Source organism: Pavona decussata, unplaced genomic scaffold (assembly GCF_977016875.1).
Source record: "Pavona decussata unplaced genomic scaffold, jaPavDecu1.1 SCAFFOLD_69, whole genome shotgun sequence".
Classification (NCBI taxonomy): Eukaryota; Metazoa; Cnidaria; class Anthozoa; order Scleractinia; family Agariciidae; genus Pavona; species Pavona decussata.
The window spans coordinates 818,317-842,500 of record NW_028145488.1 but is presented as its reverse complement, the minus strand read 5'-3'; the positions used below and the strand labels follow the sequence as shown (position 1 = coordinate 842,500).

The following is a 24,184-nucleotide window of genomic DNA, read 5'->3' as shown; positions in this document are numbered from 1 at the left end:
TTTCTCCAAAATTTCAGATTAAAAAGTAAGCTCACATGTTTTTGGGTTCAAGAAAAACAAATGGTTTGGACATTTTTGTCCCTTAAGGGTAGGAAGTACCCTTAAGTAGTTTCACTTTGATAAAATTCTTTCCAAGATTCCTGCACAGCCCCATAAATTATACAATCATGTACATTACCTGGCTCAAGCTCTAGATACATGATTGCTTGTTTATAAACAAGGATAGTACATGTATATACAATAGCAGTCAATAGTATGTACAAGAGTAATATTCATAGGGTTGTGCCAAACTCTTGGTTTTTAAACATTTTTAGCTTGAGTCTAGCCCAGTATCTGTCAATTAACTCAAACTCTCGTTTAGGATAACTTTTTCCTTGATAATAGTAACGCAATACAACCATTTAACTGAAAAAATTCGTTCCCGAAAACGCATTTCGGGAGCTTTCTAGCACCCGAAAATTATCGGGGAAAATTACGTGACTTTTCTCGGGCCCGAAAATTTTGTGCGCTTTGAGCAACACCAGAAAGCGTTTTCGGGAGCTTTACGGGGAGCTTTTTGGGCCCGAAAAGTTCTCGGGAGTTTTGAGAAACGCACGCCTGGGGTATGCGCTGGGCGGGGAAGGGGAGGGGGGTTCATCGTAAAAATAAATATGAACAATTTTTAAAAATATAAGCTTAACCTAACGCCAACCTGTTTGCAATTTAAGCTTATTACCAGCACTAGGACTAGAAAACTTACCTTGGACTGTCCTGTTAAATCTTGATGAATCGTCACCAATAAAGAAGGAACCATTCGTGAAAGTAAACTGCTCGATATTCCTTGTGTTCACCATCACCTCTTCATTCAATGGAGTGTACAGGGTTTCGCCCTTCGGCCGAAAATCTTCGGAATCGTACACTCGCCCACTTGCGCGAATAGTCAAAAATCTACGGCAGCTCAGCGAAGTGGAGGCAAAATCATTACCCGATTGATCAGGCGCCTTGAAGAAAACACCATTATCGGTGCTATTTTCGTGGAATCCGTTGCGCGAGTTGGCAGAATTATGATGTTCTTCGTCATCTGTTCTTGGTCTTTTGGCAGCCAATGTGAAACCACCACGAGTTGATATGCAAGGAAAAGCCACTTCGGTCTCAACATCCATCGTAGAATATTGATCTTAGAATGTGGTGGAAGAATCCTTCGCTCATGATCACGCAATGTAACCCTATAGTGTCTAAAAACAGTCAATATAAACACCAAAAAACAAGGTGCACGCCATCTCAGACTTGGTAACCGCTCTTTCTTGTTCAAAATTTGCGCCAACTTCATTGAACCTCGTTACCAGGAGGAGGCGAGGTATCGCACGCACGCTACAGGTTTCCCACACTCCATCTCTGTCAAAAAAATAAAAACCCTTTCAGGGTCCCCCCAGTCAAGCTCACTATTTGAGGCTTATATTATGCTTGTTACTTCAGAATTTTTTTGTCTTTTTTAAAGAGGCGGCTGCCAAAAGGGGATGGGGGAGCCCCAGACTCTCCCCTCAGATCAGACACCAGCCATCAGTCTCCTCCCCCCCGCGGCCAGGAGTTCACAGTTACAGCTGACTTATTTCTGCAAGTATAAATAAAGCTTCAGAGCTAGCATGCATTATGTGAAATTATGGTATGCTGTAAGTTCCTGTGTTATACTATCCTAGCGTCCTGGGCCCAGTTGCTCGAAGTATGGTTAGTGCTAACCCGGGTTAAATACCATAACAACCTATAGGTTTTAATACCTTTTAACCAATGGTTAGCGCTAACCATGCTTTGAGCAACTCAGCCCTTGTTACCATTGCAGTGCCTTAGCCTTACCAGTCTAATACATCTGAGTGTTGAAGATGAAATGTAGTGAAAAATAATGGGAATGAAAAAAAAATTGCTGCATTTTACTCATTGCTTGCATCACTTTTCCTTACTATGCAAATGCAGGGCTTGGGAGGGGGGCATGCAATAGATGGCGCAGTTGTGAGAACTCTTGCCTCCCTCCAATGTCGCCAGTGGTTGAGGGTTGTTGGTGCTTGTTCCCACTGCAAGGTTTTTCTCCAGGTTCTCCTGTTTTCTTCTGACGGCAAAAACCAGCACTTCCAAATTCCAATTCAACCTAGAATGTATGGGCACCTTTTAACAAGCTCCTAGAAGCTCTTTGGTGTTCTGTGGATTTAGACAGATTACATTGGAAGAGTACTACACAAACCATAAAAAAAATTTGCTGTAATCATCTGTGTTATTTATAAATCATAGAATAAGATGCATTTAGTCCCAGATTCAGAAGGAACATCAGTAAAATTTATCTTGAAATGTAGCAGGTGTATCTTAGGCTTTTTTCTTTTGTGTGTGTGTGTCTTTTAGTGACATTCCAGTTCATTATTATCAAACCTTGAACTAAGTGTTCATCAGAATTTCCTCCAAACCTGCAGTTGGGGGTGGTTCATTAAAGGGAATGCATGGGAAATTGTATAATTCCCTCTTTTCAACCCATACTGAATGATGCAAATTTATGAATTAGATAAAGTCTCAGCTATCATAACAAAGGAAAATGATGGATGAATACAGGGTAATTAAGAGAAATACCTTTACACATTGAGATGGGAGTAAAGAGAACTGGAACAGCCTCTCTTAATCAGTTTACATGTACCAGATAATTTTGCTGCAATCCACAGCTTCTCAAAGCATATTGAAGTCACATAACTTACCAGATAATAGCTTTAAACATTCCAGATAATTTTACACAAAATTGAGGAACATGTACAAGTAAACATGTACTAGTAATATAATTTATGTAATGTTTAAAACACGAGCAGCAGTGTTTTATCTGGATTTAAAACCACGAGGTTCAGACAAGTGGTTTTAGACCCAATAAAACATGTGCTGAGAGTTTTTTGAATGGCTTCAAAAGCATTCCTGGAAAAGCGTGTGTCAAGAGAGTTCATAACAATGATGCTTTTGTGAATGTTGGAAATTAGCATACGAGAAAAACATTAAACACCGCATACTAATTAGGAGGAGGTTTTATTGGGTTTTAAAACCACTGCACGTGATGTTTTATCGACCATTTGATAGGTCAACAGGATCATGAAATATTAATGAGTTTTTGAATGTATTATAATAATAATAATGACTTTAAATATTTGGCTGGCATCACAATAAAATAATGTGCCCTATAAATTTACAAATAATTAAAATTATTTTAAAACAGTAGAGTCCTGTCATGAAGCAGTATCAATAATTTCACTGCTATTCTGCATGCTGTAAGGTAGCTACTCAGCATTTTATATCAGCTTATTTTGAAATGTTTTGCCGATGACTTGTATGATAAAATTTCAAATAACAGTATTAGCCCCAGGTTTATATTCAATCAAAGGACTTTTCACAGGGTTTATTTCTGGGAAGCCGCCTTTTATTCAGGGACGGAAATATGCATTTCAAAATTGGCTGGGTTGGACAAAACACTAAGCATAACAGCTCAGAACAGCTTTCCATAAAAGTCCATGGAATTATGTTCAGGAGAGCTTATTACCAGAAGTGTCTCAGTGGAATAATAGTGAGTTTATACTTAGGATTTTAGTTGTCATGTTTTGACAACTTTCTGGTTCTAGTCTCCATTTCGAATGGCCACTTACAATGCAGATCCACAGGAAGCAGAGTCATCAATAATCAGAAAGTAAACAGTTATTTACAGGATAAAGATTTTACATGCGATGTTCAAGTTGTCAATATAAAGGAAAAATTTACCAGTGGTAAATTGTAATTGAAAAAATAATAAATAAATTTACCAATATATACAAAAATCTTCAAAAGATCTGTCACAAAAACTCAATGAGAACCAAGGAAAAATTTAGTCATAATCATCAAGTTTCAACGATGGTGCAAAATTATGCACCATCATCTTCACTCTTTCTTTGCTCTTTCCAATTCGCTGCACAGTGTCTTCAACTAGAGAGAGCCTTTCTTTTTCTTCATTGTATCTCGTCTCCAAGTCATGGCATCTGTTTTGACAATCCTCTTCTTTCACCTTTATTGTATCAAGCTCTGTTTGCAGACGGTGAATCTTCTGTTTTATTTCTACTTCGTCCATTTCCAGTTTTTTCATCAATTTCTTTTCATCCAGAAGTTGTTCTGTTACTTCTTCCATCGTGTTGAGGATACTTTCAGCCTCATCTGAAAGAACATTGTTGGTGTACAGTATTTAAGAGAAAGTCATTTCTTTCAGCCCACATACCAATAATTGAAGTTAGTTGTTTATCTAGTAACAAGCCTCCTTAATCTGACTACCCTGGGCATTAAAACAGGTATAACCAAATTTTTATAAACCAATGTTGGTCGCATCAGAGCGATTCTGCTGAACTTACCATGGGAGGTGCATTGGCATAATGTATAGCACACCCATGGCTGCTGCCTTAACAGAAGTCCAGTAGCCTTAGGAGCCCCAAAAAAATGCTCTGGGTGCCTAAATTTTTTGTAGCAGTGCCTACCACTTCACATGTTGTCTCCCAACTTCCTGCCTTTTGGCCTTGTGGGCTTCCTTGACACTGGACTCTGCATTGCAGCAGGTTCGAAGTCTAGCTGGGATCATTGTCTTGTGATCATGGGTGACAGGTTTCTAGACTGTTCACTGTCCCCTATTTTTCCATGGGATTTTCGAGACTGGTACACTTCGATGGAGCTGCCGCCATCTTGGTTTGTAAACGCAAGCGCGATCTGGGGAGAGTCTCTAAACTACAACTAATCCCCACTCCCGCTCCCCTTGATAGTATAGGCATTCTCCCCAGATCACGCTCGCTTTTACAAACCAAAATGGCGGCAGCTCCGTCGAAGCCTACCAGTCTCGAAAATCCCATGGAAAAATAGCGGACTGAGAACAGTCTAACGGGTTTCACTTTCACATTACTTCTCTCCACCCAGTAGTATAAAATAATGAGTGCAAGAGAACTGTCATGGAAACCTGACTAAGTGATGAGGGGATAACCTGCAATGGATTGGCATCCCATACTGGGGGAGTCAAGTGATACTCCAGGCTGCTTCATGCTACAGAAACTGGGATAAGGTTTGCCCATATGGGCCACTAGGCTCATGAGGGGTTTACCTCATGTTTATTAGACTAACCAGGAAACTTAGATTTGGTTTCATCAACTACGTTGCTAAGGTAATTTGACCAGTAAAGAGATTTGAGAATTGGCATGTCAAGGGTAAACCCTTCGTCAGAGCAAATTGACCATTAAAATATTCATTTCCACTGCTCCACGACAGTATGGCGCGTTTTTAGTGTCAAAATTCAAACTATCAATTCAAACATTCGATCCTTCAATTCAAACATTCAATCCTTCAATTCAAACATTCGATCCTTCAATTCAAATCTGCAATTGTTCGGTTCAAACTTTCGATCCTTCAATACAAACATTCAATCCTTCAGTGCAAAAATGGAATGGGTCGATTCAAACATTCCATCATTCAATCCAAATATGGAATTGTTTGTTTCAAACATTCGATTCTTCAATCCAAACACCCTTTTCTTCAATCCAGAAATGCTATTCTTCAAGTTAAACATGCATTCATTGTATTGCCTGGCCTATCATTCAGTTCAAGCATGCATTTCGTCGATTCAAACATGCCATTTTTCAATTCAAACATTTGATCATTCAATCCAAACGTGTATTTCTTCAATCAAATCCTGAAAGTCAAACACTACACCATAAATTCCGCGTTCAATTTTGATAGAAAAAGCTGAAATCCTGCTGTTGAAACATTCTGCACTTTAATTTTAAGATATAAAATCCAGATTATAAATTCAAACATAATCTCACAATGTAGTTGTGCAGTGGCTTGATTCAAACATTCACTTCGGCGATTCAAACAGTCAGCTCAGCAGTCCAAACTTTCAGTTCCTCTCCAGTACTCTGGAACCGAGGGGACTCTGTAAAACAAGGATACGGACGGGCGGATGCGGATGGCGGATTAAATTTATTGGTTAATTGTCACCTTCTAAGAAATGCTAGCTTTGGCTTTTTTTTAATTTTATTTTTATTTATTTATTTTTTAATTTGAATTGATTTTATATTTTATTGTCAGTCAAACAGCGAAAACGCTATGGAATGTTTCTTCTCGTTTTTCAACCAAATCAGTCTGAGTTTGCAGTGGAACTCGGTACATTAGTACGACACACCATCCGGAAAAACAACAAGTTCACATTCATGAACATTTACAGGATAATCTGATTAACAGGTAAAGTACTCTACGAGCTTTTGTTAGGCATTAAAGATTGGAAATCGTGGTTATTGTTCGAATAGACAGATCGATACAAGTTATTAAAAAATTATTTTAAGATGTCCAAAGATTTCCCGGCATAGGATTTCTGAACGTGTCATTTTCTTCCCTTTAAATTTGTACACAAGCGACATTTTCCTTGCAATATGGGGGCTTTTTTTGATCGGGTTTTGCGTCTTTTCGGTTTTGATATTCATTGCGGATTTTGGTTTTTCTCATCTTGGAACATTCAGATTATTTTATCTGACAGAAAAACATGTTTTTTTCGGTCAGTTTCTGGTTTTCCTCCTGTTGCCTCGGCGGCGGCCTTCAGTCCAAGTCAGGTCAGGGGTCTTCTTCTCCGTGAACTTGGTACAGTCGAACCTCGATTATCTGGACTCGTTGGAACTTGAATAAAATGTCCGGATAATCGAAAATATGAATATTAATGAGACAGGAATGTAAAAAAAATGTAATAAAGAAAGCAGAATTTGTCAAACAAACCGGTTGATGCTTTGAAGCTTTCGCGATCGGTCGACTCCGCGTTCAACTACGCTGAGAAATGTTTCGCTTTTCTCCTGAAGAAGCGGACTTGAAAATTGGTGTTCCACTGCTGAGTAAACCAGGCCCCAGTTGTTCAACGAGTGGATAACTTTATCCACCGGATAAGTCGCTATCCAGCGGAGCAAATGTACTCCAACTACCGGTAACGCCTTTTGGCAAGTTTTCCACACAATCCCATACTTAAATTTGACATATGTTTCTACTCTATCCATAAATTATAGGGCTATTGGGAAAATCTTGCACGCATTTCATCTGCTGGATAGCAACCTATCCAGTGAATAAAACTATCCGCTCTTTGAACAACTGAGGCCAGGCGTATAAGGTTTTATCCAATTGCTCTGACACGTTCGCAAATCTGACGCAGAGAAATCTTTGGACGTCTTAAAATAATTTTTTAATAACTTGTATTGATCTGTCTGTTCGAACAATAACCACGATTTCCAATCTATAATGCCTAACAAGAGCTCGTACAGTACTTTACCCGTTAATCAGATTATCCTGTAAATGTTCATGAATGTGAACGTGTTGTTTTGCCGGATGGTGTGTCGTACTTATGTACGGAGTTCCACTGCAAACTCAGGCTAATTTGGTTGGAAAACGAGAAGAAACATTCCACAGCGTTTTCGCTGTTTGACTGACAATAAGATATAAAATTAATTCAAATTAAAAAAAAAATAAAACTAAAATTTAAAAAAAGCCAAAGCTAGCATTAGAAGGTGGCAATTAACCAATAAATTTAACCGTATCAACATCCTATTTTCTTCCACTTCTTCTTTGTTTTTTTTTGTTTTTTTAAAGCCCCATCTGCCATCCGCCGTCCGCATCCGCCCGTCCGTATCCTTGTTTTACAGAGTCCCCTCGGTTCCAGAGTACTGGAGAGGAACTGAAAGTTTGGACTGCTGAGCTGAATGTTTGAATCGCCGAAGTGAATGTTTGAATCGAGCCACTGCACAACTACATTGTGAGACTATGTTTGAATTTATAATCTGGATTTCATATCTTAAAATTAAAGTGCAGAATGTTTCAACAGCAGGATTTCAGCTTTTTCTATCGAAATTGAACGCGGAATTTATGGTGTAGTGTTTGAGTTTCAGGATTTGATTGAAGAAATACACGTTTGGATTGAATGATCAAATGTTTGAATTGAAAAATGGCATGTTTGAATCGACGAAATGCATGCTTGAACTGAATGATAGGCCAGGCAATACAATGAATGCATGTTTAACTTGAAGAATGGCATCTCTGGATTGAAGAAAAGGGTGTTTGGATTGAAGAATCGAATGTTTGAAACAAACAATTCCATATTTGGATTGAATGATGGAATGTTTGAATCGACCCATTCCATATTTGCACTGAAGGATTGAATGTTTGTATTGAAGGATCGAAAGTTTGAACCGAACAATTGCAGATTCGAATTGAAGGATCAAATGTTTGAATTGAAGGATTGAATGTTTGAATTGAAGGATCGAATGTTTGAATTGATAATTTGAATTTTGACACTAAAAACGCGCCATACACGACTGCAGCACCAAGTTTCTTTAGAAACTAACCCCCTTATCATAATGGAAACTTAATTTGGTAAATACCAAATTGATTCTCAATATTATTAAGCAATTTTATGAACTTCACTTCCCAATAAATCAATTCTGTTTTTAAACTGAATAAAACGGTTGAAATCTACTATAAAAAATCTCTTGTCCTCTAACCATGAAAGCTGAATACAATGCAAAATATTGCAAAGTAATCTGAAACTCTTTAAACTCTTGAATAGATCTTGAATAGATGTTGTTTACTATTACTCAACTAACCATTCAGAGCATTACACCTCAGAGCTAGTGACTGATACTCTTCAACATATTGTCTTGTTTGTTCTTCCATCTTTTGAAGTCTTTCCCTCTCTTTTTGCTCCTTAAAATCCGTGATAATTCCTTGCATTACAGTATTTACCGCAGTTGACCTCACAACTGTCTGACAAGTTGGACATTTCTTGCATTCGCATAAGCAAGTCTGACAAAATGTGTGTCCACAAGGTATAGCTGCCACGGGTGTGTGTCTGGGTCCTGTCATAAGTTTTTCACAAAGAGGGCAAAAGTGACTTGCAATGCCTGATTCCCTGTCTTCGCTAGCACTCTGTTGTCCTTGCTTATGGCTGCTAGCATCCTGATGTCTTTGATTATGGCTAACATTAGGTTGCAATGTCGCTTTGAGTCTTTCGGCAACAGTGTCTGCTAAAGCGTTAAGCACATCGGCAGATAACTCTGGAGGGTTCACTTTCAAAGATACGTCATTGGTAAGAGCACTGTTATTTTGACTGTCACTTCCAGGATCACCCATGACGGTACAAGCATTTCCATGACTACTATCTTCACCATGGAGATGGTTATCAAGTTTATCATCACCATGGAAACTTAAGTCTGATTTCACAGATGTTCTTGAAGATAGCCTTAGCTTATTATGAAGAGTCTGTTCACTTGAAGTAAGTACTGGGCTACTCAAAGTCCCTGAAGAACTCGAATTTTCATAATTTGAAGGCATGTAGTCTTTGTTTGTCTTGAGTTGGTGATCACTGCTACTTGTTACATCAGAGGGGTTTGGTTTTCTTTTATGCGTGCCAGATGCAGAAGGTGGTCTCTGTTTTTTAGCAAGCGGGTTATCACCTTTTGATATCCAAGAGATCATATCTGAATGGTCTCTCTGTGGTTCGGGATATAATGGTTTTCTTCGAGGATTTTTGTAAGGATTCCTGTTCGCAGCATTTTCCTGAGAAGAGCCACTGGACAAACTCGAACGACTTCTCAACTTGGGCACATCAGGAAGAGCAGAGCGCTCCTTGCTAAGAGATTTCAGCTTTGTTGCTGAAGACTTAGACACTTCTCGCTCTTTCATCCACTAGCTTTGTTTCTCACGAATCGCTTTGACTTTTTCAGCTGTTTCCTCTTTAGAATCGTTCGTTTTCCTGGAAGTCTTTGTCTGTAGTTTCTTCCCTTGTAAAGACATGAGGATTCCGTATTGGTGCTACGTACGGTAGAATGGCAAATACACATGTATGGGTCTCTGGATTTCCACACTGTCCGAATAAACGAACAAGTAAATATAAGTACAGTTGCTGTTGACAACTCAACTAGTCCGCCATTTTTCTTTTCAAGAACTTTGGAGAGGTTACCAAGCACAACTCCAAGTTGCAAAATTGTTCTTTTTAGGGAGCGGTAGCTAGAGAAAATAAATAAATGAATATAATTTATAATTATTTGTTGACAAGAGACAAAAACTTGAAGCTTTCAATATCCCTGTGCAGTAAAATTGATTGAGAGGTAGATTTGAGATCTGAATTATGACCGAACTGCCTTTAGTTCATGGGACAAATTTTCTAATTTTACCCCCCTCCCCTAATAATCGGTCAGGCACTCTACTTTGGCCTGCCTCTCCGATATCCTTTTCACCGATCGAAGACTCCTCCAAAAGTGGTGGTATTTTTACCGAAAAACTTCACTTTCGAATGTCATTTTTATAACCTAAATTTGTTTGTCGCTTAAACCAACTCTAAGATGTCGATGTCTGCGGTGTTTGTCCTTGACATCAAAGGAAAGGTGAGCTTTATTTTATCAACCTACGGTTCTTTTAATTTCATGAGCGTATTCAAGCTACTCACCTTGAAATAGCCTTTTTATTTTCACCTACGCTACTTAAACTGGGCTTTTATTTGCTTTTCACAATAAATAATTCCTGTATGACAACATTCTAGGTGATAATTTCACGAAATTATCGTGGGGATATCGAAATGTCTTCGATCGAGAAGTTCATGCCCCTTGTGTTGGAGAAAGAGGAAGAGGGAACACAGACCCCGATTTGTGTTCATCAAGATGTTACTTTTGTGTACATCAAGTACAATAATCTATACCGTATCCTTTCATTTATGTAATTAGATATTGAGACATATCAAAATAACCAAAGTAAAGCTGTAATCTTTATTAATTTTATGAAAAGTTCCCACGTTACATGGATTACCCAAAACTGATAAGAAATGCCCGGTTCAAACGTGTTGTTCAATTTAATTTAGTTGAGTTCGACAGGGCAGAAAGTCAGCCATCAAACTTGTGCGGCAAGTCCCACTGGTTGTGCTACATACCCTAGAACAACTGAGAGATCATATCTGAATGGTGAATACACTAACTGTCAAAATTCCCATGCGCTGATTGGCTCATAGCTATTGTCTGTAACAGTACAGACATTAAAAATTATGTCAGATGTAATGGGTGCACTTTCTCAAAAGCAAATAAAGCCAATTCCGCCCATACTTTTCCATGTTATAATAAAAAAGTTTTCTATGTTCTGTACTCTTGTTGACCATAAAATGACATCATAAAATGTTCAAAACTTGGCAGTAAAACTACTCGCCATTCCGCTTGAGTTTTGAACATTTTTATGCCGCATTTTATGGTCTATAATAGTATAGACCATAGAAAACTGCCCTCGATTTGTTAAGCATACATTTAATGTGCAACCATTGATTTCAATGCTACACTAATCGATTTAGTATATGCCAGCAAAATACAAAATTAAATTTGATGTCTAAATCAAAAGTACTTTTGCCAAAATTGTGACAAACTCAATTAAATTGAATTTGACCCGGTAGGAATGCAAAATTTTATATTTGTTGGGTGGGTTACCTTGTTAAATATTCTTATTTTTGGTGAGGCAGGGAGAGGGGGGGCTTAAAGGAATAACTTTCATCAGGTTAAGCAATGGCAATTTGTGTTGGAGGTCACAGAGCTCTTTCTCCTTCTTTCTATTGCTGTATACATATTGGACCCCCCCCCCCCCCCAACCCCCCACTTCAAAGCAGGCAAGATGACCTATGCTCTCAGTTTACTGTCTATTACTCCTGTCTATGAACAGCATTGTTAGATTAAATCCTTGACCATTGTTTTCAGTTGTTTCAATGACAAAAAAGAATGCAAATGTAGCTTTGTTATTTGTTTTTCTGCACAAGATAGTTCAGGTAAGTTTTTCTGATTATATTACATAGCATTTTTTCAAGGCACATTGCTGTCTACTTCACGTAAGCATGGCCATGTCCTAAAGATAATGACATGACCTAGTTATGTATCAGACTTTAATGTCCCAACCTCTGGAGACCTGAAAATTATTTTCTTTTGTGCCAACCTGAACCAGTCATTGTCAAACTGCCACCTTACAAAAAAAAAATGCCCCGAATCAACTAAACCCTTTCCTCACTCTGGAAAAATATTGGCCCCTACTTTCCCGCAAAATTAACCCACTTTGTTGCTGTTTCATTGGACATCTGTCATACATGTATATGAAAGATTCATGAAAATACCCTCAGGAATCATAACATTAAATTGAAGAATCTAGAGTTCTTAGATTCTGAGAAAATTAGCAGTGAAATCTTAGCTTATCATAGGGAAAAAATCAAGAGTAAGCTTTGTGTGGGAGATTTCACGACCCATATGGGAGACCACAAGATTTGCTACATGTATTGTGAAGATTCCCATGGGTAATCTGATAATCCTTGACAGTTGTCATATCTGGATTTGCACCCAACCACTTAAAAATGACCAAATGATTCTCTTGGTTACTTTGTTCTTCAAGAATCAGAGTTAACCCCTGATGTGTTAAGCAAGACTTGAGAAAAAAAGACTGAGTAGACATGTTGTGTTATTTTTTAGGTATTTACAGATTACTTTAAGGAGCTTGAAGAAGAGAGCATCCGAGATAATTTTGTTGTCATTTATGAATTGCTGGATGAGTTGGTGGATTTTGGCTATCCACAGTTCACTGAAACGAAGATCCTTCAAGAGTAAGTGGCATAAACCTGTACAATACAGAGCTGTACCTGTCTATACTTGATTGTAGTCTTGATATTGTCACATTAAGGATGGTGCCTGTTAATACCAAAGTATGTTTGTGCGGTTTATGACTATGTACGAAAGGCAGACTTTAGCAAGGGTTGCTGGAATCCAAAAAGACAATTGGGGGTGGCAGTGCATAATAACTCTAAAAGATACAAAACAATGGATGAGTTGGGTTTTTTTTTTGTTTTTTGTTTTATAAAATTGAACCTCAGTCATCTCTGAAAAATGCATGGTTACCCCCAATTTTCCTTTTGGTGCCAATAACTCTTTCTAAGATCTGTTTTTCACAAAGTTATAAACTGCACAAAAATTTTGCCTGTATCAGTAGGCAGCACCCATCCAGTTTCTCGACCATTCAGAGATGCGCAGAATGTATACGCAGTAACAACAGGAGGCACAATCCTTAATAATAATCATGAGTAATAATAATGTTGCTCTGCGCAGGGTCCAATAGTTGTTTGAAAACCAAAGACAGCCTGCAATTGCAAGTTAACCAGTGAGGTGGTTAATATACAATCCCAGATTAAGAATTAAGAAGTGGTTCCCATGAAATGATCCCTAGAACAAGCCCTTGTGGTTAAGGTTTGCCGATGGACTGCAGTCCATGTTTTGCCTCATCCCAATAAGCTGTAAGCTTATTAAACAAGTGCATATATCATTTTATGAATCAGTGGCAGTTTTCTATGGTCTATCGTCTTATCGACCTGTAATGACTCCATAAAATGTTCAAAACTCAAGTGCAGATTGTGGTTTTACTGCCAAGTATATAGAATATATTATAGCTTCATGTTATGGTCTATTTAACAAATAGATTCCAAGTTGCCGTGCGTCTGTTCAGTAATAGATCACAGATGACGTCAAAATGTGGTGAGAACAAAAAAGTGGCACACGAGCCGCAGGCGAGTGTGTCACTGATGTTCTTACCACATTTTGACGTCTTCTGTGATCTATTACTGAACAGACGCACGGCAACTTGGAATCTATTTGTTTTATACAATGAACAGAAAGGAAACACGATAAACCTGCCTCGTAGCGCTTGACTGTACTGCTCCATTTGTGCCAGTTGAGGAATTTTCAAAGTCACCAACGCTTCTTTCCGTGTCGGCTTCTTCTTTTCTTCTTTATCGTACTAACTTGTAAACAGCTTCCCTTAAACTTTTACCGAGGCCTTCAATTGCTCAAAGCAGAATAATCGAGTAAATGTTTTCAAAACTGTGCGCCTTTTCGTAGCGCTAACAGCTGTTTTGAAGATTTGTTCCAGTTTAGGCATTTTCAAATAGACAAGCACACTTTCGCCTTGGTTTCTTCTATTTCTTGTTTGTAAACAGCTCCTACTAAACTTTTCTCGAGGCCTTCATTGCTCAATTCGAAATAATCTCACAAACATTTTCAAAACCGCGCGCCATGTTGGACAAAACGAAGAAAACAATTTTTCCGTGACGTCATCCGTGTGTCTGTACTCTAATAGATCATGGGCAACGACCAATCACAGCGCGCGTAGCATTCAGTACGTTGTATAAAACAGCACAGACCATAGAAAACTGCTGTCAAATTTGTTCTTTTACAATAACGTGAAAAGAATTGGCTTTTTCATGAACGTCTTTGAAAGCACTAGGAATAGAGCAGACAACATTGTAAGTATTTTACTCTGATTGTGGCAGTACAACCAATCTTAATGCACACTATTCTTCATGCTCCAGGTATATCACACAAGAGGGCCACAAATTGGATGTGGGAGCACCCAAACCACCTGTTGCCTTGACTAATGCTGTGTCATGGAGAGGAGAGGGAGTCAAATATCGTAAAAATGAGGTCTTCCTGGACGTGATTGAGTCAGTCAATTTGCTGGTACATACCACAGTTGTTTTTTTTAAATGAGAGTATCAATAGTCATAGTTTACTGTGAGATTTTCTGTTGGCCAGCGGGTGATCACTTTGCACATGCCCATTGAGTCATCGCCACGTAGATTTGCCCTCATGGTTTGCTTTGAATAGCTTTCAATTGCCACTAATTACCTTCTGTTTGTCCCCTCCCACCCACCTCTTGGTTCCTTGAAGGTCATGCATTTAGGTAAGTCCTCTTCGTGTTCCTTATTCTCCACTGAGAGATCAGTGTCACAGGTGCTAGGGGGTGATGACCCTTGGGATGTTACCATGGTCACCCCCTTTATTTGCATTTTGCCCACATTCACTTGCTTATTGCCTGCATCGCTCACAGTAGACACCTACATGTACTCTCCATTTGAATATTGTTTATCGACAATTTAATAGTTTTATCCAGACCAGTGGATAACTCGCAAGTGAACACAGCTATTGCATTAGTCTCTGTCACTGAAATCCAACTAAGATGGGTACAAGCTTGGTGTATTTTCTGCAATTATTTCCCAAATTTTTCAAAAAGTTGAAGAACTTCATCGAGAACTCAAAAGTCAGCTTAACAGACAACACTTCACTGGTTTGGCTTTCATTGTAAACAGTAAAAATCTGTTTTTTTACCAAGTGCACAAGCTTATCCTGTCTCTTGTTTCTTACAAATTCTTCAAGTGCTGCTTCTAATAAGACAGCATTTTGAAATACAATAATAGAATTGATGAAATAGAATAATACAATTAATAATTATTAATAGTGAAAATGAGTGCGAAAATCTAATATTTTGAAGCCCTCAAGACTTCATTTTCAAGGTTATAAAAATTATTGGCGAGTTGGGAAAAGTGCCATTAAACCATTCAGGGAGTCAATAATTGACCATACAGAATACTAATTGAAAACTTTGCCATGAATTGAGTCCAAAACTGAAAATGTTTCCCGACTCTTTACCTAAAATGGAAAATGGTAAAACTGGTAAAAATGCCTGGTAAAGAGGCCCGATACTGTGGAAGGCTATCATTGCCCAGGACAAGGACTTCGCAGAAACGAACTATAAGGATCTGGCAAAGAAAATCCACTCGATCGATATCTTCAAGCAGTTAACTTTTTTAGACTTACTAACAACGGCCAATTTTAGATGTGCAGATTTTAATTATACATAGGGAATTTTAAAATAGTATCTAGGGTGCAAGGATTTTACTGTGTAAATATTTTTTATATATTTTTTTAAATTTTTATTCTTATTATTTTGCATGACCCCACAAACTGCAGAGCTTTAATTTTTAATCATGCTGAAATAAAGGCTGTCTGTCTGTCTGTCTAGTAAAAATGCCAAGTTGGATGATAAATTAATATCTTATTATTTTGATGCTTTGGTGTCATTGTACACGGTTTGACATGGTTGGCAAAATTTAATTAAAATACTTCTATTTGAATATTAGCAATAGAACTTTGCGCGCTACATGTATGTTGACATTTAGATGACGCTGAATCATAATTGACGTCACCTTTTATTTGCTTCTAGGTCAGTGCCAATGCCAATGTTCTACAGAGTGAAATCGTTGGTACGGTCAAGATGAGATGCTACCTGAGTGGCATGCCTGAATTACGGCTGGGGTTAAATGACAAAATTTTGTTTGAGAGTACAGGACGTAAGTGATGATCTCATTATTTGTTGTTGTGAGTACTTAGCTTGGAAAAAAAATGATACAATGAGAATCAAGTGAGTTAACCAGAGCTGGCGCACAGCCATTATGGCGGTATAGTAGTATCATGAAATTTTAAAAATCTTTTTTATTTACAGATATTTAAGAGGAAATTTCCAGTTTACGGCAGAGCTGTTTGAATTAAGTTTTGCATTTAAATTAATTTAAATGTTAATAGCGAAAATATACATGTAGTTCACCTGGCCATTCAGTCATGAAACTGCTTAAAAAATTTGCTAACTAAAAAGAATGTTAGTCATCGATATTATTGATGCTTTAAGAAGTACGTAAGGCAGTTTTGAATTGGAATGGGTTAATAAGAGTTCTACTTGCTCGATGGAGCTAGTGATCCATGTTTTGAAACTTCTTTGTTCTCAAAGTCCGTTGAGATGACAGTCTGCTAAGAGTTTGTGTGTAAAAATGCTGAAAGATTGCAGCAGATATAGAAAACATTCTTCAGATTGTGGGTTCCTTGCAATTTTCTTGTTGAGTCAGCTTCTTCAAAGCGAATTAACAATGCTTTGAATGTTTAATTATTATTTTTTTTTATTTTGAGGTCAAGGAATTATGTGGTGTTGTAATTAAAATGGTGGAGGGGGTCATCCACTTTCACTAACCGGAGCAGGTTTAATTATGTAGATATCACAGGGCTCGGAGGAGTCAAATTTTTATGTAAATTCCAGCTACATTATGTAAATTCATTGGGAAATTGCGTGGCAAATTGAGTGTGTTGATAGAAGAACGTGATTGTACAAAGCATCCTGAGATCTTATTATTGCTTCTGTTGAAAGATTACATAGCTAGATTACATAGCCTGTGGGGAAATGATCATCGCCCTTCGGCAACATCGGAAATGTTAAGTTTCATCCCTTGTCTCTATTTTTAACGTACAGTAGCTCACCGTAACCTTCGGTGATGCGTCAACAGTCATTGATGCATGCGGCTTGTGCCTTGGGGATAATAATCTTTGAACAGACGCGTAATAAGATCCCATGACGCTTTGTTCCATCACCTTGTATTTTTTAAAAACTCTATAAATACATTACAATTTCCCAGTGAATTTAGCCGGAATTTGAGGGTTATCTTTAATGAGGAATGCCAACGTCACAAAAAGTGGTTTACAGAAGGGTCCTCTAGAAAATTACCAATTGATCTGACTCCTCTGCACCCTGTGCAGATAGTAGATATCAGTGAGTAAGTGCTTAAGCAAGACTAGAAACAAAGTGCCAAAACTAAAACAAGATTGTGAGGCATTCTCACTGACTGTGCCCCAAATGACATTTTTTTTTTTTTACAGGCAGCAAAAGTAAAGCAGTTGAGCTGGAAGATGTCAAGTTCCACCAGTGTGTGCGTCTGTCCAGATTTGAGAATGATCGCACTATTTCATTCATTCCTCCAGATGGTGAATTTGAACTGATGTCCTACAGACTTAACACGCATGTAAGAGTTTAATCTGCAGCTGAAACCAGAGATTCATTTCTCATTAACGTGCCAAGAGCATACCCTTCCTCTGTTGAATTTTAGGCTGGTTGTTTGTTTGTTTGTTTGTTTGTTTGTCTTTTGTGATGATTGCCATATTTTTTGTGTGTGAACAATCTTACAAATTTCAATGAATAGAAACGTCTAGTGCAATGTTGTTTCACAAAAATTCTGTGCCTATTACATGGAAGGTCATTTGGTGTGGTACTCTCCTCGTACCCTCTGGAAATTCAAAGAATTTAGCTTTGAAAACTTAAGCCTTGAAACACCTCTCCCCTTAGGAATCTCAAATGAACTTCCACAGGGATGTTTTCAAGAATGGGGGGACAGTTCTGAAAACAAAATTCATAGATATGATTCACTTTGAAATCCATGTCTTGTGTTTTATCTTATGCCAGGTTAAGCCTTTAATCTGGATTGAGTCTGTGATTGAGCGACACTCTCACAGTCGGGTAGAATATATGATTAAGGTAGGTGGAATGTCTTAGCTTGACATGTTCTTCTGCACATGCTAATTCTCTACGAGTACTTAGAGGGAAATTCACAGTTCTTAGTTAATATGCAATTTTGGCAAACATGGAAATATACTCATTTTCGGATTTTTGGTCCCCAGATTTTAATTCGCATTTCCTCAATCATGAAACCATCCGAGAATTCAGATTTTAGTAATTATCTTTAAGTTAAAGAAAGCTGACCCATGAACCGTGGCGAACAAAAGATTGTTGTAAAGGGTGGTTATAGCCAGAACTCATTATACATTTGGCAAAACTTTTGTGCCCCCAAATTTAAGGTAGAACCCAATTTATGGGTGGTCATCCGAGCCACTTTAAGATCTAAACATTTGCAGATTTCACGGTGAAGGCAGCTCCTCTGGTCTTTTTAGTCTTTTGAGGGGTCAAACTCACAATAATCATCAGACCTAGTGGTAGCACTTGTCTTATTTATTACTTGTATGGGTCACTTGCTGAGGGATAAGGTTTATCAAGCATTCCGGCTTAAACCATGCTTGTCTTGTTGTCTCGAACATATGGCTACATGTTTGTCCTACGTGTTTGTTGCAATGTAATGCTGCCATTTTCTGGTTGACATCTCAGACCTCCTCCAAATTGTCAAGTTACATGTAAACCATACTTGTGTCACCTTAGTTAAGGGATTTTCCCTGAGTTTGACTATTGATATTTTAATTGGCCTTTGCTGATGGCTGAGAGCAGCCTTTTCTGGCCAAAGCTACTATATTTTCAAACTGATTAACAAATAGATCTGTGATGTGAATTGGTACTGCAAAGTGTTTTGAAGATTCAATCCCTTTGTCCACAGATACTGTAATACATCATGTACACAATACCACATTGTTTTTAACGGTTTCAACATTTGATCAACATTCGTTCAACAAAAGTTTAACGGATGTTGATCAAATGTTGAAAACGAAAACTGAACGGAGTGTTCAAACGGCTTCAACGCCATTCAACATTTTCGAGAACAAAGGAAATGTTGTTCAAATCAAAGTTTAAACCAAATTAAATTTGATTCAACACGCTTTTATCATTTTTTGCACTTTTAACGATGTTGAACGACCTGCTCAAACGCCCCCAACATTTGGTTCAACAAAGTGTTGAACCCATGTTGAAGCAAATGTTGAAACCGTTTAAATCTACCACTAAAAATTTTGTAAATTTGACACATTTTCTTTAATATCTTAATCCTTTTCCACGGTCACTGCAAGGTTTAAGATCTCTGTCACTTTCTGGCCGCTCGCTTTGCCAAATGCTAGCTGATATAACCAGCTTTGGAGGCAACATCTTAGTATTACAATATCTTGGTTTGTTGTTTGCAGGCTAAGAGCCAATTCAAGAGACGTTCAACAGCCAACAATGTTGAAATTCACATTCCAGTACCACCTGATGCTGACTCACCAAAGTTTAAGGTACAAAAGTCTAAATTCTCCCTACTGAACCCCGCACATTTCACTGTAGTGAAACTTGGGAGAATACCACAATATATAATTATTACATTTTAACAGCGCTGGAAAGATTCATCCAGATTTTCGGTCAAGCTTCTTGTTAAGAAACTAATAGTAGTTTTTAAAGGGGTACCATCAGGGAGATTTTGCTGCATTTTGGTCAAAACTGCTCCAAAGTTAACAAAGAACCTGTTTTCTAACATAAAATTGCTCTTAAAAAACTAAAATTTGAAGGGATTTCTCCGAGGAGGAACAAAGTAGAATCAGTTTTAGGCGATTTCCCTAAAATAAACAGCAATAACTTAAAACAATTGGCCGTTTTTCTCAAGTTGCAATCCATTTCCATCCAAGCCATCAGCCGCCAAACATAATTAATACTAGTTTCTGTGCACTAGTAGGGCTACTGTCAACAAAACTGAACCATTATTTTAAAGTTTCCATCGATATTAATATGTCTTTCGGCCGTTTAAATTCTTATTGACACAAAAATAGGTGATACTGCCCTATGCCAGATCTTGTATAGAGTAACAAAAGCCCTGATAAGCAACAAACTAGAAAAATGACTCACAAAGTCTATTCTCTTTGTCTAGACGTCTGTAGGAGTAGTAAAATATGTCCCAGAAGACAATGAAATAGTGTGGAATATGAAATCCTTCCCGGTAAGTAACTTAGCACATGGCTGTTGCAGTTTAAGTTTTTAATAGACCCTCCCACGGTTTTTTAAAGCGAAATTCCATCGACACCACTGGAAGAACGCCTTAAAATAGATAAAGTTGCCAAGTTTGAGAGTGACATGTTCAAAACTAACGAGGAAATGCATACGCAAAGTCGCGAGATTTTACAGACGTTTGTATGCAAACGTCTGTAAAATTTCGCGACTTTGCAGAGCTATATCTTCTCTTGCTTCAGACATATCACTTTTATACTTGGCAAGTTTACTAATTTTAAGGCGCTCTTTCCAGTAGTGTCGATAGATATTCGGTAACTGGTCTTTATCAAAAGTTAAAAAAAAGAAAAAAAAAAGGTGTGGAAGGATCTATTCCTCAATAATTATTGTATCTAACGACTGCCGTAATAGACCCTTCTCCAAAATGGCGGCCGAAAATTCAAATAAGTTAAAATTAAAAACGTATACAAGCACTAGAAAGAGCACTTTTACTTTAGTAACTCGCAAAGTTTCAGCTTATCAGGTGTAATATCAGCTGAGAAAATGTAAGTTGAAAAATGAAAATTTACAGACGTTTGTATGACTGGGGGTATGACGTATACCCCCAGTCACACAAACGTCTGTAAATTTGTCTAATTTTTATCTTACATTTCCTAAGCTGATGTAACACTTTTTACGCTGAAACTTTGCAAGGTTACTAAAGTAAAGGTGCTCTTTCCAGTGCTGGTATCAGTTTTTCATTTAGTTCAATTTTAACTCATTCAAATCTGTTGCCGCCATTTCGGAGAAGGGTCCATTCATTGACTCATAGGCGGTGCAAACCAGCCAGGAACGATCACCTTTCTCGTATTTTTTTTCTCTTACCAAAATGGTTCTGAGGAAGTGCAAAATTTCACTTTTTATCATATTTCAGATTTTGTTGTCAATTTTTAGACCCCTTGCATGTTCTTTCTGAATCTGGCTTCACTAAAACATCCCATTTCCAAATCGTGTTTACTTAACTTCTTGCAAACAAACCAAGTCAGACCGTTGTTTGTATTCTAACAGTTGATTTGGGGGAGTGAATTACACAGTGAAAGAACAGTCGTTGAAACTTTCTAAGTCTGTAATCTTCCTTGGTGTTATCATTATAATTGTCTCTTCGTTAATTTTTCTTTAACAGGGTGGAAAAGAATTCCTGTTGAGAGCTCATTTCAGGTTACCAAGTGTGGACTCAGGTTTGTGTGAAAACACAATCAGCCTTTGTTTTGTTTGAACGCTGCGCAATGCCATCTCCAGACTCTTAGGAAGCCTAAATATCGCAGAATCGGTCAATGTTCAGTACCCCCAATAGCTTACCCGCGTAAAAACTAACCGGGCTCATTAATTAGCCCAGTTCCCCGTTCAAAATCACCCTAAGGATTTCCACTTTCGCCGGTAAATTTTAAGTGCGTACAGACGTAAATTTAGCAGGCTTTACGTACGTCAATAAAATGAGAAGCGATTTGAGAACAGCTCTCAACTTTTTACGTTTACGCAAGCCGTTCATACGTTGCTTCTCTAAATTTACGTCTGCACGCACGTGAAATTTACGCGACAGTGGAAATCCACCTTGAAGCTCGAGTGAGATAGGTTTTCGACTGCTAAGATTTACTGGTTGTTGGCTATGACCTCCAGTATTACACCAGACATGTTCTCTTAGATGACGTGTTGATGACCCCCCCCCCCCCCCCTTCACTACTCCCCTTTTTCTCCTCTACAACCGCCCACCCCTGCCCCTTTCTTTTCCCTTTTCACTGGAAAGCGCATGTCGTGGTTGATGATGTAGTTTTGGTTGTTTGTTAGAAATCGACGAAGGCAGACCACCTATCAAAGTCAAGTTTGAAATTCCTTATTTCACAGTTTCTGGCATACAGGTAACTCAGACACGTGGTTCTTCTTGTGAAAGAAATGTGATGTTATGTATTAAGCCTGGTGAATAAATTATAGATTTACTCTGTGAGTCAGTGACACAGGCATACTCGGAAAAAAGAAATCCGAGTGCTCCTATCAGGAGTCGAACCTATCACCTTCCGATTACTAGTTCGGATGCTCTACCACTGAGCTACAGGAGGCTCGTGGGAGCTAAGGCCATTAAACTAGATTCATGGGACAAACATCCTGCATACTGCTAGGATTGGAATGTCAATGTGTGGCATATGTGAAAGAAAAGGCTCTTTTTGGTTTCATCTTGTTCTTTAACTGTTTCTGTGAAAATTTAGTTAGAACCTTAACTGTTTGACGAGTTGCGCCATGAACGGGTCTAGAGTTTTACATGTACGTTTTATTCCTCGCAGGTTCGTTATCTAAAGATTATTGAAAAGAGCGGCTATCAGGCTCTTCCTTGGGTCCGGTACATTACACAGAATGGAGGTATGTTTATTACTAGTTGTTGTATTCGCCTTTCCATGTTTGCTTGTTTGTTAAATATATTTTACTACCTCGGTCCACGCTACTTTCGGAGGATATGCCACCAACAAATCTCTTCCAGCCAGCCCGACGTTCGGCATTCTTTCCAAGATCATTCCCGTTCACTCAAAGCATCTTTAGCTCCTTTTTTTTTTTTTTTTGCATTTCTCCTCCAACTATTCCTTTGCCTACCCCACGTTCATGAACAGTTCACCGGTCAACAGAGGTGCAAGTATGGCACAGTGGTGAGAGCACTCGCCTCCCACTAATGTGGCCCGGGGTCGATTCCGGGAGTTCACGCCATGTGGGTTGAGTTTGTTGATGGTTCTCGTCCTCGATTTTCGCCGCTCCCTCGAGTCCGGCTTTCATCCCCGAGAGTAGGGTGGGGTGGGGCGAGGGGGGGCTGGGTGGTTGAGCGTGGGCTCATTTCCCTAACAGCGGCTGGTAATCGGACGGCACTGGGATTGAAGGGGTTCGAATGAAAACAGCATTTTTGTACATACCTCTTACTAACCTAGTTCGAAGTGCGTACTGTAAGTTACGAACCGAAAAACGAGGATCCGTTACTCACAGTACGGACCGAGAAAACGAGGTTAGTAAGGGCTCGCGGGAAAGGAACAAGTTTCAAATTTAGTGAAATACGGCCCACAGACCAATCACACCGCGCGTACTAGCTGAAAGATATAATAATACAAAGTATAGAACCTTGGAATGAATGACATTTGTTGTTTCTACAGATTACCAGCTGAGGACAACATGAGCAAGAAAGGTGTCTTTTTGTTACTAATAGAACGACTTGTAACTCTATCGTTTTACAGTGTGAATCAAAAAACGGTAAACCTTTTGACTTTTACTTTGAATTGTCTTCAGATAGACTCTTAAACTACTAGAAAAGAAAACATAAACGGATATTCACCAAAACACTTGGCTTCTCCTGTGGAAAATATTCAGGCTAATGTTTTTTCCAAGTCAAATCAAAGCGTGAATGGTGTTGTGATTCACACAATAATGCTGTACTTCTTAGATATAATGTCATGAAAACGGAAAGCTGGAACTATCCTTTGTAATGAATAGCATGAAGCGTTAGTTAGGACATTTGTAGAGATCGTTTATCAGAAAACTAAGCAAGCTCAAAAACCTAAGAAAATGCTGTGATTCCGGTCAGTGTGCTGAGGAAATAAAAGACTTTCTTGTCTAACTTTGTTTTTCGTTTTTTCATTTGTTACGTTATCATCGTTCATGTTCGCGGGCCTTGATTTTTACCACTGTTGTGGTATGGGGAGGGGGTGGTGGTGGTGGAATAGGCTCGATTTCCGCCGCTCTCTCGGTTCCGGCTTCCCCCCACCCCCTGCTAAAAGGGAGCTTTGGTAACGGCGACGGCAGC

At 38.5% G+C, this 24,184-nt stretch overlaps 3 protein-coding genes across 3 annotated transcripts in view; 1 reads left to right on the top strand and 2 right to left on the bottom strand.

Moving 5' to 3' along the window:
- LOC146477671 (uncharacterized) overlaps positions 1 to 1,271 on the bottom strand; it is a 3,457-nt gene extending 2,186 nt beyond the window's left edge. The window contains exon 1 of the mRNA XM_085113137.1: positions 740 to 1,271. Within this exon, the coding sequence (XP_084969263.1) occupies positions 740 to 1,142 (403 nt within the window). The 5' untranslated portion in view covers positions 1,143 to 1,271. The remainder of the gene's footprint in view (positions 1 to 739) is intronic.
- A 2,279-nt stretch (positions 1,272 to 3,550) lies between these two features.
- LOC146477670 (uncharacterized) lies at positions 3,551 to 9,965 on the bottom strand. Its single transcript, XM_085113116.1, has 2 exons — positions 8,631 to 9,965; positions 3,551 to 4,176 (listed from the first exon to the last, which is right to left on the bottom strand). Exons 1-2 carry the CDS (start codon positions 9,706 to 9,708, stop codon positions 3,854 to 3,856), a joined length of 1,401 nt encoding a protein of 466 aa, XP_084969242.1. The 5' UTR covers positions 9,709 to 9,965; the 3' UTR covers positions 3,551 to 3,853.
- Positions 9,966 to 10,232: 267 nt separating this feature from the next.
- Positions 10,233 to 23,998, top strand: LOC146477669 (AP-1 complex subunit mu-1-like). Its single transcript, XM_085113118.1, has 14 exons — positions 10,233 to 10,409; positions 10,565 to 10,721; positions 11,754 to 11,821; positions 12,510 to 12,640; positions 14,396 to 14,543; positions 16,087 to 16,213; positions 17,565 to 17,707; positions 18,145 to 18,216; positions 19,581 to 19,670; positions 20,297 to 20,365; positions 21,536 to 21,590; positions 22,198 to 22,268; positions 22,689 to 22,764; positions 23,538 to 23,998. Exons 1-14 carry the CDS (start codon positions 10,368 to 10,370, stop codon positions 23,558 to 23,560), a joined length of 1,272 nt encoding a protein of 423 aa, XP_084969244.1. The 5' UTR covers positions 10,233 to 10,367; the 3' UTR covers positions 23,561 to 23,998.
- Positions 23,999 to 24,184: the final 186 nt, after the last annotated feature.

Bases quoted from the DNA above. Each gene is read 5' to 3' on its own strand.
- LOC146477670 (XM_085113116.1), bottom strand. From the start codon at position 9,708: ATGAAAGAGCGAGAAGTGTCTAAGTCTTCAGCAACAAAGCTGAAATCT. The intron at 4,177-8,630 runs GTTAGTTGAGTA...ATGTTCTTTCAG, and splicing joins GAGGTGTAATGCTCTGAATG to ATGAGGCTGAAAGTATCCTC.
- LOC146477669 (XM_085113118.1), top strand. From the start codon at position 10,368: ATGTCGATGTCTGCGGTGTTTGTCCTTGACATCAAAGGAAAG. The intron at 10,722-11,753 runs GTATCCTTTCAT...CATTGTTTTCAG, and splicing joins CAAGTACAATAATCTATACC to TTGTTTCAATGACAAAAAAG. The intron at 18,217-19,580 runs GTAGGTGGAATG...TGTTGTTTGCAG, and splicing joins GGGTAGAATATATGATTAAG to GCTAAGAGCCAATTCAAGAG.